The sequence below is a fragment of the Mus caroli genome, chromosome 4 (assembly GCF_900094665.2).
Source record: "Mus caroli chromosome 4, CAROLI_EIJ_v1.1, whole genome shotgun sequence".
NCBI lineage: Eukaryota > Metazoa > Chordata > Mammalia > Rodentia > Muridae > Mus > Mus caroli.
Genome location: NC_034573.1, coordinates 144381295 through 144396900, shown reverse-complemented (window position 1 = coordinate 144396900; position 15606 = coordinate 144381295). Strand labels below are relative to the sequence as shown.

The 15606-nt window shown below is 51.6% G+C and overlaps 1 protein-coding gene across 7 annotated transcripts in view; it reads left to right on the top strand.

Moving 5' to 3' along the window:
* Positions 1–15606, top strand: part of Prdm16 (PR/SET domain 16) — a 319454-nt gene that overhangs the window by 150949 nt on the left and 152899 nt on the right. For 4 of the 7 annotated variants that reach the window (XM_021159806.2, XM_029476236.1, XM_029476235.1 and 1 more), the window contains exon 3: positions 8950–9000. In XM_021159806.2, coding sequence (XP_021015465.1) covers positions 8950–9000 — 51 coding nt within the window. The remainder of the gene's footprint in view (positions 1–8949; positions 9001–15606) is intronic. The other 3 variants (XM_029476240.1, XM_029476238.1, XM_029476237.1) reach the window with 1 other exon arrangement.

Below are 15606 nucleotides of genomic sequence, written 5' to 3'. Positions count from 1 at the left end.
GGAGGGAGGGGAGGAGGGAGAGAGGGGAGGAGGGAGAGAGGGGAGGAAGGAGAGGGAGGAGGGAAGGATGGATGGATGGATGGATGGATACAGGGAGGCTGTCCTGGTGCAGAAAGGTTTCAGACAGCACGGAGCTTCCCTTACTTACACAAATTAGTCTCTTGGAACTTGCAAGAACATTTACAGCTAGCTACCTTCCGTTTCCTGTCCAAGTCTGAATACTTCAGATTCCTCCTATAAATGCCACATCATTGAGTTCACCCTGGGCCCGGTGTAATGTCTGCCAGACTCACTTGTGCCCCTCTGTCTGAATGGTTAGTGCTTTGCGGCAAGGGAAGACCTTGTTGTATTAAGTGTTCTTATTACAGAACATCAACCATCATGAGCCTTTGGAGGTCACCGAGGCACAAGGTGGAGTATGTGGTTATGGATGTGAAGAACATGGTGTCTGCAAGCTCACTGTGTGCATGGACCCCCAGTGTGGCTTTTAGACTGCCAGTCGGGTGGCCGCTGAAGAGTGTTTCCATGTACCCACTGGCCATGTCTGACACACTGGAGCCTCCACTCCGTGAAGCTCCCATCAGGTGCCTGTAGGGCTGCTTCCGTCAATGCTGTTGGCAGTGGCTTAGGTTCCAATGGTCCCCATCAGTGTCCAGGAGTGGCTGGTATCACAGATCTAGCCCATGACTGTTTAGTGTCTCTGGGGCCTCGTGCCTGGCTTGTCTCTGCTTCTGGATGTCTTCTCTGCCTGTTGCCTTTGCCCTCTGGTGGGGCGACCAACTGCTCCAACCAGAACAGTCTAACCTCTGCTAGCCTTCACTGGGGTAGGTAGGAGCTGGTAGAAAATTGTAGGGTAAGAGTGAAGACGGAAGAGTCAGGATCAAGAGTCAAGGTAACTTTCTGCTCATTTGAAACTGACATCTCTCACCCTATGCCAAGTGTCCAGCATAGGAAGGCAGGGCATCTCTGATCAGTTCTGTAGCATCTGAGGTGAAGTGCCCACCACTCACTCTAGCTCCTCACCTCCTACTGATTCTGGTCCCTTCTAGTCCTAGTCCTCAGCTCACTGCCTAGGAGGGGAGGGGCATGAGAACCTACCAAGCTAGACTCACCAATCTCCCCTTCCTGGGCTACAGCCTCTATCTAGATCCCTTGGTGGCCAGGAGTGCCTTCATAGACTGTGAGGCCTCCTGACTCTTATCAGCCTCCAAGGAGGACAGAGAGAAGGGTTGGGATCTCCAGAGCCTGTTGTGCTGAGGAACTCTTAAGCTGACCAGCACCTATGAAGTGAAGCTGAGCAGAAAGGCTGCCTTCATGTGTCGGGAGGGATCACAACCTTGCAGGGTGGCCCCTCCTTAGGGGAGAGCCAACCCCTTGATTGGAAAGCTGTATACTGAATGAGGCTCAGGAAGCCCTTCATTGGGCCAATCTGCATATGCCCCTCTCTTCAAAAGGACAGCTTTAGGGTTGGGAAGTCTGAGAGAACTCTTGCACATACCCCCCAAAGAGTGGCCAGCCCAGGCCTGACCCTCCTTCTGGCCTGCTGAGGATGGTGCCGGAACATGTTAATAGGCTAGCCTTTAGGTGGCTGGGAGCAGAGGCGGATATCTTTCCCATCTGGTCCTTTTTTTTTGGGGGGGGGGTGAGATGTTTCTATAGAAACTCTGTGCTAGCAGATGCTGGGTGACCTGAGGTCATAGGCCAGGGCTAGACCACACCATCTTGTTGCAGTATCCCTCAGGGGAGGAACTACCCATCACCACCACCTTTGCTGCCTCTCTCGGGGCCCTCACTGGACTCACGGCAGGGTTCACAGTATCATCCTCTGTCCTGACTCCACCCAAGTGCTGTGCAGATGTGAGAAGGCTCTTTTGCCTCTGTGTGCTGTTTCCTTCTCAGGAGAGCAATGACATAAGCCCTGTGACACAAGTCCTCAGCTCAGCAACCAACTCAACCCGACCCTTGGCTTTCCTCCATCTGACTGTCTGATGGTGACCCTCTTGTCTCTTAAACAGCCTCCATCTCTAGCCCCAGGAAAGCTAGACAGATTCTTGTTAGTAGTGGGGCGTCAGGCAGGTGGGACAAAGTGCACCCTAGCACACCACACACAAGGTGAATGAGAAAGTCACCTGACTCTCAGAGCTGACCAGGGAAGCTAGCGGCAACCAAGAACAACATGGATACGCAGCCGCCACCCCTACAGGCCTTCCTTACTCCCTGCCTCGACCATCTGTCTGTCCCAGCTCCATCTCTGCCACCTGTCACACCATCAGTGTCCACTTGTATTTGCTCTCAGTAAAACCCAGCTCCCTGAGCCAAGACGCCAGGCCTTCCCGCCAGGCAGCACCTCTGTCTCTGTGGGAAAGAGCTCTCTACTCTGTTCCACCTTTGCTGGTTCTCAACTCCACTCCATCCCGGCTCACCCTCACCTCAGGATCCCTAAGTCAAGAGGAACCCAGACTCACTGGCCCTTACCCAAGGCTTTCTCTCTTGTTAATGTTCCGAGTGTAGCGAAGGAGCGACTGTTTGGTGTGTTATGGTGTGGCTCCAAGTCACTTTCTGCTAGCCAGTGTAGACAGAGGTACTCCATGAGTGCCCACAGATAAGGCTAAGAAGGCATAGTAGCCCGAGACAGACAGAGACCCTATAACCCGTGTATCTGATCCGTCTGCAATAGGCAGCCACAAGCACTAGGCAGCCTCTTCCGGATGAGGTGTCCCGACAGTGTGATCACACACCCAGAACTGCCCGTGAACAGAGTGTTCTTGGATCATCTGAGAGCAGCCAACCCGTGCCCAGGTTCTGGGTCTGCACCACTGTGCTGGCCAGGCAGCACAAGACAGGCCTGTGCCTGAAGGAAAATGGTTGGGCAAGCAGCTAAGACCCACTGGCCCCAACAGGCCGTGAAAGAGGGCCGGGCACAGCCCATCCAAGTCATGATGGGTATGGGATTGGGGTTCTACCACACCCTTCACGGGGAGTGGGTTTCACGGGAAACTTCTGAGAAAATCACCACCTCTCCTCACACAGAGCTAGAGACCAAGTGACCCAGGGTTTTTGGCCAAATAGGAGGGCTCTAGAAAGTAAAATGATGTCAGCATTCTCTAGGGACTGGTCTCTCAGAAGCAACCCCGGAGGGGAGGATGGGGGTGGGAGATGCCCCTGAGGAGAAGAGGGCTGGCTGAGTGCAGACAGGCAGACAAGCGTGGAGACCTCTCTGCATTTCAGGGATGGTCCTCTGCTGCCTGAAGTCCTCTGCTGCTGTGCTAGACTGTGTAAATATTTTTCTTAGGAGGGAAGAGAGCCTCCATTCATTAGACAGCTCTTGCTTGTAGGAACTGAGAAGTATCTGTTTAGGCATAAAAGCTAAAAACAGTGTCTACTGCTCTTAAAAAAAAAAATCATTTCTGCAGCTCAAACACCGCCAAGCTGTTTTTTTTTCTTTTTCAAACACAATAAATAAATAAATATGACCCCACTCTCCCAGCTGAGAGCTCAGGAGTTTGTGTCAACATGGCCAGATCCTTTGCTCTGGAAGCCAGTGCTGGCCTGGGGATTCAGAACATCTCCGGGTTCCCACTAGAACTGCCAACGGGAAGTGTCCCAGTTCAGCACTGGCCAGCATGCCAGCTACGGGGAGTGTCCCTCTCCTAGGGAGATCCGGACAGGCGTCAGGTGTGGGACCTATCAGAAGGGAGCCTATCACATGGCTGTTTTCTTCAAATGTGTCTGACCCACCCTCTCTGTCCCTGAAGAGCCCATGTGGCCCACACTCTGATGCTCCCTGCCCTCAGGCCATCTCCTTGGCTTTCCCTCTCTGCTTTCCCCCTGACTGTTTCCCAGTGACCAAGCCTATTTGTTGCCACCCCTGGGCTCTCTCATGAAGGAGAAGTGTTAGACAACCCAGGAGATGACCAACTTCTGGTGTCATTGTGGTCTCCCTCGATGGGGCTCCTGTACCCCTTAGAGCTGGCAGAACGAATGTCCTGACTGTAAGATGCTGGTATGGGAAGAACATTAAGGGTGAACATTACTCTTTAAGAACCTCGTCTCCCAGACTTTGGCGACAGCTCGGTGGTCAGTGAAGCGTTTTCTGCACAGATAGGAAGACCTGAGTTCAGTCTCCCAGAACTCCCGTGTAACGAAATCCATGTGTGGTGGTACATATCTCTAATCCCTATGCTGGGGAGGTAGAGAGAGGATAAGACCCAGAGCTCACTGACCAGCCAGCCCAGCAGAGTTAGTAAGTTCCAGGACAATGAGGGACTCTACCAGCAGTATCCATTAGTCTCAAAATGCATGTATGTATATGTCCTGTCATCCAGAAAGAGGCAGCTACTGACAGCACGAGGTGATTCCTCTCCAACAGCTACCTGGGTTTAAATCAAGGTAGCCCCATGTGGTCCCATTCTTTAGCTTATGAGCAGAAAACCCTGCTGTAAGGGTGGGCCCCCGAAGTGGTCAACGCTGCTGCTGACAGAGGAGGTCAGCAGCCACCATTCTGTATCTCTGCCTATATTGTCCTCCTAACAACCCTGAGCTCTGGAGCCCACAGCCTCCTCCAGTCAGCAAGCAAGGCTCAGAGCCAGAATAGGATGCCTGGGAATCTCCGTCATCGCCCCCTTAATACTATCACAAACACCGTTCCCCTCTCCCCATCCAGAAGAGATCCTACAGTCAGCTTCCTGATAGTTCTAGGCTTAGACAAATCCCTGGATCCAGAGAAAGGACTTCAAAATAGATACGGAAGAAATATGGACTACAGAGACATGGGCTATGTGCAAAGACCAGGCAACTGCGCAAAGCAAGCTGGAACCATGCTCCCAGTCTGGCTTGTCTGGCTTTGGAGTAGCCTTGTGTTGGGACCCCGCTGGCCTCCTCTCAATAAGTCTGCTCCCAGATTCTTTGAAGGGAGAGACGCCTTCTGGGATCCATTTGTGACACCAAACAGAAAGTCAGCCCCCTTGGGGGACATGCCAGAGTTTCAGAGCTGTGAGCCTATGAGATGCCTGTATGTATGTGTGTACTCTTCACCAACCTCTTGGAGAACAGAGGGTATTTATTTTAAGAGTCAAAAAAGATGTTTTGAGCAACCCCACTTAGCTAAATCCTGGCACTGGTACCCGAGAGAGAAGCTAAATGCCGCAGGTCAAACCTCGTTTTTTTGGCTAAAATGTTCAATCAAAACACACCTAATACTTCTGCTGGGGTGCGGGGGAGACATTGAGAGCCTCGGGCAGCCACTGCCAGCGATCAGCAAGCCAGCAGTGCGTACGCCGAGGCTGAGCTAGCAACATAAAGAGGGTTTTCAGTAAACGGCAGACCAGTCAGGGAGGAAGCCAAGGCTGAGAGGCTCCGGAGTGCGTCCGGCGGTTTCTCCACCCAAGGTCAGCCGCGGGTGAGGAGGCCTCATTAAAGATATTTCTACCTGGCAAGGCTGGTATTAAACCAGATCCCAGCTCAAACCTTCCCTTGCAGGAGGGCTCTGGAAACTCATGAGGTGCCAGCTTCCTCTGAGGGTGTGATGCTCCGTGCCCCAGTGACTAAAGAAGCCTGCCATGTGGTACTTCCTGATCCTTAGCAGATCACAGTGTGTCTCAGTCCAAGCTTGTATGCCCCATAGCTCAGTAAATATCTACTCAAAAGTATGTGTGAAGAGGCCAAGGAACAGAGCCCCAGCCCCTGACCCAAGGCCAGCCCGGCCCTGTGACCTAGGAAGCACAAGGCTGTTTGTTCCCTCTTACTTGGTGACTCTTGAAGAGTTTGGGATTAGGTTATATGTGTCCCTGTGTGTGTCTCCATCTGGTTGCAAACTCTAAGGTAGGTAGGAGCCATTGCCAAGGCTGTGCCGACTCCTCTGGGAGTGAAGGAGCCCACAACGACATAGCAAATGGGTTATCTTATCTCATTTGGCTACTTCTTAGCTCTGGTGTAATCACACTCATCCATTGGAAACCAGTTTCTATTCCACTAAGTTCAAGGATGGCAGGCAGGTTGGGAGAAGGCTGTGCGGCCATGCACAAGCCGTCTTGCTAGAGCTGCTGAGCATATCAGCCACTCTTGCACAGTGTGAAGCAGGCTTAGATCTCCAGACACAAGCCTTTTCCTCTTAGAAGGAAGGAATCTCTCTTTAAAAAAAAAAAAGTTCCCTCAGAGACAGCCATATACTCCGGAATGGTGAATGCGATCTCGAGCAGGTGATAAGCCCGTCCCAGGGAGCCCTGTTGGCTGCTGGTGCCCTTGCAAGGATCTGAAGCTTGACTGAGCACACAGAGAGCTAAGCAGGCAGAGCTATGCAAAGGCACAGTTCTGGCCTTGGCTCCACATTTATCAGTAACACAGGCTGCAGTTTTCCTGTCAGGAGGCTTAGCTGGGACAGGAACACCCCCCTTACTCTTAGAGATTCCTTGGAGATGGGGTGGCCCATCCCTTCCAGTAAATCCAGACAGCCCCTCTTTCTTGAAGTAGCAGAACAGCCAGAGGCACCTCATACCCCACCCTGTATCCCAGTCCTCTTCAGTGTCAAGCACTGCGTTGACATCGGTGTGTTGGTACAAGGTGACTGTGGAATGCCACCAAGCAAGCTCCTTAGACTGGTCCTAAAACATCACATGGTCTCCTGTGACCTGTCTGCTGACAGGTTCAGCAAACACTGCACACTCTCAGGGACTTTGAAAGCAAGTGTGAGTGTGTGTGTGTGTGTGTGCACACGCGCATGCGCATCTGTTCCCCTGAAGCTTGGGACCCTAAGAAAGGATCCTAACAGAGGAGTTGACCAGTAGAGCATCCAGCAAAGAGAACAGGCATCTCAGGATTCCTCATGCTCTGTGTCAGTACAGGGATCTCCATTCAGTAAGCTAATGGGGTTTGGAGATATGCACTAGGTTTGGGACAGTGCCTGCTCCTTATTGAACGTATAGATAGGACACAGTTTCCACAAGTGGCATCTTCCCTATGGCTCCTCACTACCTGCCTGTGTCTCTCCTTCTCAGTGTAAGGCAACCTTTACTAATTTTCTCCTTCTGGCCGAAGACAGACCATTGAAAGCTAAAAGAGCTGATGGCCTACCGGAATGGCACTCACCCTACCCTGGGTGGGCTGCAGCACAGAACTACCATTCTGCATATATTTAACAAAGAGGTCTCCATCACTGCTGGGAACAGCATCCAGGGTACAGATTTGGATAGCAGGAAGAGGCCTCCTAGGGTAAACTTTGCCTCCAGTGCATGAGTGGAAAAGGGCCTTTCTAGGTAGGGTTCAGTGGTCAGTCTCAATGTATCCTCCTGTCTAGACTTATAGGGTCCCCCCCACATCCCTGACTTTGAGAGAGGCGAGAAACCATAGGCGGTGCATAGGCACAATGGTTCACAGCTAAGCTCCGACTGGCTTCTGTGGCTGAATCCAGCCAGGCTGAGCAGAGCCCATCACTGGTCCCTGACAGCCTCCTCTGGAGGCCTGAGTCTTGCATGGCGTTCACCTTGCCTTGCTTCAGTCTTGCTTAGAGTCACTTTCCAAACCACACTTTCAGGATTTATTAAAAGAAACATCATAAAATTCCCAATGGGTTAGAATTTCCCAACATTTAGAATATGACCTCTTGTTATTACAGCTGAGCCCAGGCAGAGCCTGTTTGGCACGCTACACTTTGGTTCCCTGTCCGGCCTGCACAGGCACACATGGGCACCTCAGGGAAGTGTGAAGGGAGGGAAGGAAAGCCCTCAGGCCTGACACCACTCCTCATTGTATTTTTCAAGTATGGTTTTCCATCTTGGCTCCTATTTTCATGGAAGTGACATTATAATTTACGAACATGAGTCTATGTGCTTCCAGCCCAGAAGGGGAAAAGAAAGTCCGTTCTCTACCACTCCTTTGTTGTTTGTCGCCAGTCTGCTTAGCTTCGGCACTTCACATCTGGTCACTGACATGCCAGCCCTCTGGAGCGGGGCTGGCAGCTTTCTGAGAGGATATGTGGAGTAAGATGCCACAGATGTGCAGACACTAGCGGAGGAAAGCTCTAAGGGAGGCTCTGGATCCAATGCTGGGGGGTCTCCCTCCTCTTCTGCCAGATGTGTCTGTGAGGCTCTATGCTACTCACAGCTGGATAGGGAGGGTGTTCAGAGGTCCACCAGGCACCTTCATGATGCTCGGCACCAAAGCGAAGAGGTGCTCATATATACCACAACAAACCTTCTTCCTCCCCAGCGCATGTCATGTCATTACAGAGCAGTGACATTCTGCTGTCTCAGACTCAGATGGAGTCCTGTGTTGTCCCCTCTGTATCTGCTGTCTCCTAAAGCAGAGCAGAACTCATTTTCCACCCCCACCCCCGAGCTCTGCCTCCTAAGCCAAACTGGAATCCCAGGAGGTCAGGGCCATGCCTGAAGCCTAACTCACCCTTTAGGGCTGGGCAGCCCGGAGCAGAGCCATTTCTACACATGGCTCTGCTTGGGTTTCTGGCAGAGCTCGGTCTGCTGACCCTTTCAAGGTCTGAGCTCCCTGCTTGATGCAATCACAGGTGGCCTGCCCTGAGATGCTGCGATGCTAGACCTCAGTCTGTGAGGTGGGGGTCTGACACATAGACCATGGGTTCTCAACAGGGCAACACCACAGACCCAGGCAAATGGAGGACTTCCGTTTAGCATAAGGGCATTAAGCAGATGATCAAGGACACACAAATTCACTTTGCTTTTCATGGTGGATGTGATGTGACTAGCTATATGAGTCTGCCACGTGAGGGAGGAAAGGGCTAACCTGGTCTACCTATAATTGTAGGTTAGCCCTTTCCTCCCTCATGTTGCTTCAGGATATGTTATCACAAACTAAAAAGTTTTCCATGAGATCTTGCCTTTGTCCTGGCAGGGACATTGATCTGCCCATGGTTCAGAGCCCTCTGAAGCTTGAAGGCAATGCCTGTCAAGTCACTAACTGCCCTTTCCAATTGCTTTGCAGCAGATGCTGACGGATACAGAGGTGTCATCCCAGGAGAGCTGCATCAAAAAGGTAGGCAAACACAACCTCACTGCCTTCACCCCACTTTCATGCACTTCCTGGTGGGACGACTGTGTAGTCTCCGTTTTTCTGAATTACAGGGGACAGACACAGTCCAAGAGCAGAGTGTTATCGCATGCGCGCACACACACACACACTATATGGATGCTGTTAGGGGAGACCCTCATTTTCACGATGTGACCAAGGGAGTGTCACCTCACCGAGCACACCCAGCTCTTGAGAACAGAGGAGAACCCAATGCCCGTGAGAATGGCTACAGGCTATTATGCAGACACATGGAAACCAAATAAAGGCAGGTTGTGTTTATTTAACTATCTTCAGTGGATACTCACATGAAAAGAATACCGGGGTTGGGGGCACGGATTCAACAGATCCTTGTGTGGTGCTCTTAACTCCCAAAGAGGGCTCCAGCGTCACTTTAAGTAAGCAAACCATTAGGCAAGAGAAAAGGCATCAACTGGGTATTGTCTACACCTTTCTGTATAGTGATGGATCATAGCGCTGGTTGACAGATATGGCTCTGAGAGACCCACAGACACACACACACACACACACAGAGAGAGAGAGAGAGCTCTGCAGAGGGAAGGACCCAGATGTCCCAAGGACATAGGCAAAGGTGCAAGCATACCTGAGAGTTTACACTGTAGTCTGTGTAGTAGCAAGGAGATGCTCAGCTTTAGAGCCTCCCTGAGCTCACTCACCAGGTGCTACATGCAATGCGCATGTGCACAGGAAGACACTCATGTGCATGTGCTCAGACAAGCATCTTATGCTGTGTTCAGGATCTTCCCATCAAGACGCCTAGGAACAAAAGCGGACACAGAGCTCCGTTTATACACATCCCTACCTGGAAGTGGTGGGAGTCTTAGCTCGGGCTGCTGAGTATGCTCCTGCATCAGCAACACACTGTCCACCGTGTTATTCATCTTGCACTTGAGGGTCCCTGCCACTCAAGTGAGCAGACAAGCTCAATGTGTAGTAGGCTAGGCATGTGGGCAGAACTCTCTGCCAGGGTTGGGACCTGTCCTCCCAGGCAAACCTCGGCAGCATTTTGGGGGGAAAGTTCTGACAGTGGCCCTTTCTCCCTTTCCTTCCTCCATCTCTTCCCTCTACCTTTTACCTGTACCAAGGATCAGATCCCCACTTCCCTCTTTGCCTCTTTGGATAAATTTGTGTTTTCTGAAAGGAGCAGGGTAGGGGCTGAAACAGAATTCCTTAACTCAAGAATTGTGGAGTCGTGAAGCACGGTCCACTCCATGCCACAGACAGAGCTGGGGAGTGTGGCATTCACCGAGACCACCTTGGGCAAAGGCGGGGTCTTGAGGACCCATCCAGCCTGGGTAGAAAGGTTAAGGCAGGAGGTCAGAGGTCTAGTTCAAATGTAAAGGGCTGAGAAAGAAAGGTGCTGGATGCTCTGCTCTTGAGTGGAAACAGGGGATGGGATGAGCCTGGACACTCTCATCTTGCTCTGGGGTGGAAGGTGGCTGTGCTGTGTGTGATTTGAACTCTTTTTCCCACCCCCTCTATAAAAAGTGGTTCCCATGGGGCCCTGTCTAGCCTGGTCTCAGGTTATTCTGAGAACCGCTCACATTTTAAGTACTCTACAGCCAGAGACCGACCCACTGGAAGCTTGAGTCACAGGGCTACCTCAATTGCAGGTCCTGTGATGCCTTTGAAGCTGCAGGCCAGGCTGAGTGAGAGTCTGTCTCAGAGCATCTGTGGGTCAGCATGGAGAGAACCAGAGCATGGAGAGAACCAGGCTGACTGGCTGGCTGCATCCCAGCAGGCTTCTCACAACTCAGCCCAGCCCAGCCCTCCTCCCCCTTCTGCCCTACTAGAGGAGGTTAGAGGCTGTTTCTCTGAGGGGGTTAGAGGCCGAGGAGCTGCTGCAGCACACTAGAAGCTGCTGAACAGGACCGTGTCAGGCATCCACAGCATTTGGGCGTCGTCTGCTTCCCCAGGGTCACAGGAGGGGAATTAAAACCTACTCTGAGGCCTGGAACTGAGTGGTGGCCGACGAGGGGACTGACCTGGAGATGGGAGTTCCAAGTTAGTAGCAGAGGGGTCACAGGTGCCTCTGAACTTTCATCTAGCTGGAAATGTCTGCTTCACCAGCAGTTTGTCCCTCAAAGCTGTGGTTGGTGTATACTCGTGCCTTTTCCTTGCTGAGGTCACAACACACCCACGATGAAGCCATCAAGTTCCTGCTGTCTAATTTTGTAGTTTGGGTCACCTGAAGGAAGACGTGCACACTGGTATTAAAGATATGGTAGGGGATCGTGGGGCAAAGAGGCATGTGGAGGCTGTGTGACCTTGGGCTGGTCAGTGGCCTTCTCTGGGCTCCATCTATTTCCTGCCGTCTGTCAGCTTCTGTGAAACGTGGTAGATTTGAGCATTAGAGGAGAGGTTACCACAGAGGCACTGTACTCTTCTTAATTTATTCAGAATTTACAGGAGAAGGAGCTCAGGACCAGACAGGCTACACATGGATCACAGGCTACACATGGACCACAGGCTACACATGGACCACAGGCTACACATGGACCACAGGCTACACATGGACCACAGGCTACACATGGACCACAGNATGGACCACAGGCTACACATGGACCACAGGCTACACATGGACCACAGGCTACACATGGACCACAGGCTACACATGGACCACAGGCTACACATGGATCACAGGCTACACATGAATCAGCTGTGTCAGGGTTCACATCCAAGACGACTAGCCTGCACTGAGTGAAGCTCCGGCTGGCCTAGTCTGTCTCCTTTCTCCATTCTGCTCCCCTTTGTCCCTCCCTGGACCTGGTCTCCTGTTCACTCCCATTAATCCTTCTGTTTCTTACTCTCAGCATTCCTGTGGGCCCCATTGTCCCCAACATCGGGGCCTCAGGCCCTCAGCCTCTGTGCCCGTGTTCCAAACTTCCAGTGCCCAAAGCCCGGTGCCATCTCTGCTTCTGTCCTCTGTGCCCTCGGGGCATGTCACCTGAGCTTCTCCAGAAGTCACTTTGACTATGGTTGGATCCAGCCATGCCTCTTCCCACACTGGAACCCAAGACCTTTGGGGCTGCCCCTCTGCTAGCAACTCTATTTAGTCTGTTTACTTAGAGGGAAGCCCGGGGGCTCCTGGAGAGCAAACATCTGCGGGAGATAATCTAGCGAGCTGTCCATCCATCACTCGGCCGCCCGGCTCCCTGGAGAGCACGACGGAGCCCGTAATAAAAAGGCCGGGAGAAGAGGCTTTGGGGACGAATAAAGAGCCGTGTTAAGGGCTCGCAGAAAATGGATGGAAGACATTATTAAGGCTCAATGGCCGCCTTATCAAAATCCAATAGGATAGACATTTGGCAAAGGCTTAAATTTATTCTTTGACTTTCTGGAGGGTTTGAATTTATCCGTTAACAAGAGTGTAGTCCACCCGGGGAGATGGTATCAGCCGAAGGAATTTTGATTCAATCTCCTCAATGATATGAAAAGGGAAACACAGAGCCCCACGGCCTTTCCCTTTGTCCACTTTATCTTGTTTTCTTTCAGCGTCTTGCAAAGGAAGGAGGTGTTAATACAGGGCGACTGGGGAGAAAACACAAATGAAAGGAAGTGACCCTTTTCTCCTGCGTTTTTATTTCCACCTTTCCTCCCTCTCTCTGCTCCCTCTCTGCTCCCCGCCCCCAAATAAAGAAATCAGGGATTTGTACCCTTCAGACTGGGACTCAGGGCCTGGAAAAGGCCCAGCCAGCATTCCTAGTCCATGGTGGGAGGCATGGAAAGAGTAAAAAATAAATCGAGAGGGTCAGCACCGGGTCCATAAATCTCTTCCAGTTATTATTTCGTACAAAATGCTACAGGTCATAAAAGCCGCCTGATAGCCCTCGAGTGGTTCAAACAGGATGATTGATTGATGTTTACGAAAATCTGTGAAATGGTTATTTGGGTGTTAGACCCCTAGCCTCTCCCACTGGGCTCGGGGACCTTTTTCCCATATTCTGGTTGTGGATGAGACACCTCTGGTGACCGGAACCCCAGAGGCCTCATGGTTCACGAAGGATGACTGGAGCCAGGGGTGTGAACTCAGCCTGCTGAGGGAGAGGCAGCCTGGACAGCCGGGCGGCTACCAAGTGGCTTTTGTGCAGCGATTGTTTGGATGTCACACATCCCGAGATATAAACAGGGCCACAACGGAGCAAGCACTTTTCCTCTGCAGACTGTTTCTTCACAGGGAGGCAGGGATTGGTTCATATTGTTCCTATGTAGCTGGAGGGTGAGGTGGTGGGCAGAAACACACACTGGGGCTCTGCAACAAGGCTCTGACCTGCAGGTCAGGATCTGGCTGGTATTATTGGAACCGGAAGGAAGGCTCTGCACCACCACCCATAGCTTGGCCATCCTGGGTTACACTAAAGGCTTTCACTGAGGTGAGCTTAGAAACCTCTTCTTCTCCTGCCCTTACCAGCCAGCTGGCAACCCATCAAGACGCATAACTATACTGCAGTTTTTTTTCCCTACATACTCTCTTTATTTTAAAAAAAAAAGCCCCTCAAAAAAAAAAAACCCCCCCAAAAAAAAAAAAAAAAAAAAAAAACCAAACCAAACCAAACCAAAACAAAACAAAACAAAAACACAACTAACACAGCAAACGCTGCGATCGAAATTATTAATTTGCATGTGGGATCAGTTATGTCTTTATGAAATCAAAGTGTGTTTGGCTGCCCCGGAGACAGCCCCGAGTTGATTTTGATAATCTCGGGCTGAATAGACTTGCCTCGTTGCAGTAAGCCAGGGACAAAAGGCTGGACAGTGGTTGAAAGCCCTTTGAGGACATGTCTCTCTTTCCATTGTTCTGGGGTTGCTGATAAAAGAACTGGGAGTCCATTAATTCAGTGAATGAGCATATAGCAAAGTCAGTCCCCTCTTGAGAACAATAATGTTGAGGTCAGCTTCAGTTGCCATGGAAACTAAGTACTCCTAAGAAGTTTGCATCCTTGATTTTGCTGAATCAAAGGCTGCAAAGTGAGGAGGTGTTACACTGCGCCAAGACAGCAGAAAGTCGGGAAGCACTGCCTCCAAGGGTCCCTCTCCCGAGGGGCCCAGGCCACTGGCCTTGGGACCCTCAGTGACTCTTTGAAACCAGCCTATGTCTGGCTTGAGAGGCCCCTTCTAGGATTCAGTCCGGAGATAGGCAGAAAGCGGTCTGGGGGAAGGGCTGCGGCGGAAGCTCTAGCCACCCCCATCGGGACAGCTTGGGGGCCCCAGTTGGACTCTGACCTTATCCCTTTGCGGCACTTGAACTAGCTTCTTAGGGCAGGGCCTCGAACTGTGGCCCCTTTGCAAGACGATAAGGGTGACTAATGACCCGTTAGTGTAGCCCTGGTGAGTTATGAGCAGCCCTGAGCTTGGTGATGACTGTATAAACGTACCTCCTCAGCCGAGGTGATGTTGATTGCCCCCACCCCCACCAGAGGCTCCCTTAAATCAGCTCGAACCATCAGATTAGGTGGGCAGAAGTGCAGCTAATTAATTTCCTGGAGGTAATTTATTACCTGCTCCTGTGGGTGTTGTCTCCAGGGCCCTGCATGTTGGATGAAGCTGAGACAGTACTCAACCAACTGGAGGTACACAGGGCTTGGGGCAGGCAAGGGGGGACTGTGTTTATTTCTACCTTTCTGTGAGAAATGTCAGGTTTTGCCTTCTCAGAAACCTTTGTGGCACCCATGAAGGGTCTGTGGGGAAGTCTCTAGGTAAAGGTCCCAGAGGAGGTCAGGAGAGGTGCCAAGTAGTGGGAAAGCTGCCCGAGCCTACCCTCCCTGGGTTTTTATTAGGGAATGGGAGACCAAGTGTCCCCTGGGGACTCTTCTCCGGCCTCAGAAACTGTCAGCAGAGAGACTGGCCCCTTTCTCTGGAGGCCTAGAGAAGGAGACATTATCCTTCAGCTCATTCCCCACCCAGGAACCCCACTCTTGCTTCAAAGCCCTTGGCTTCGAACTTTGAAATAGTGACCACATTGCCCCCCTCTTAAAACAGTCCATCATACAGGCCCAGTGTACTTCAAAGCCTGGGGAGTGAGTTGGGTCTGGAGGGAGCAGCTGGCACTGCTCTGGAGTGGACAGGCTGGGCGACAGGGACCATGGCAGCTTCTCCATAGAGGTGAGAGAAGAAGGGCAGGGGGGTTGGCTGAACTCAGGAGGCATCATCTGTCTCCAGGGCGGAGATCCATCTGCAGAACCGAGTTCACAGTGACCGGCTGTCCAGCCTCACAGCAGACCTGCATCTGTGTGCATACAGGTGACCCTTGTGAGGGTTCTCAGGCCCTGTCACTGTCACCCAGGCAGCCCTTTTGAGAGAGTACTGGGAAAGACAGCCGAGTGGCATGGCTTCTCCCACACCCGGATCTAAGCAGGATTTATTGGATGCATTACTGGCTTTATAGGAGCCAGATGGAAGCGTCAATAAAGTCGGTCCATAATCTTCAGGTGTGTGCAATACTGAGTTAATTAAATTGTGCTGCACTATTAGCAGAGAAATATATATTGGCTGGAGATTCTCATTGGGCTCTTCTGCCCTAAACACACAGTACCAGACTCAGCCAAGTCTAGA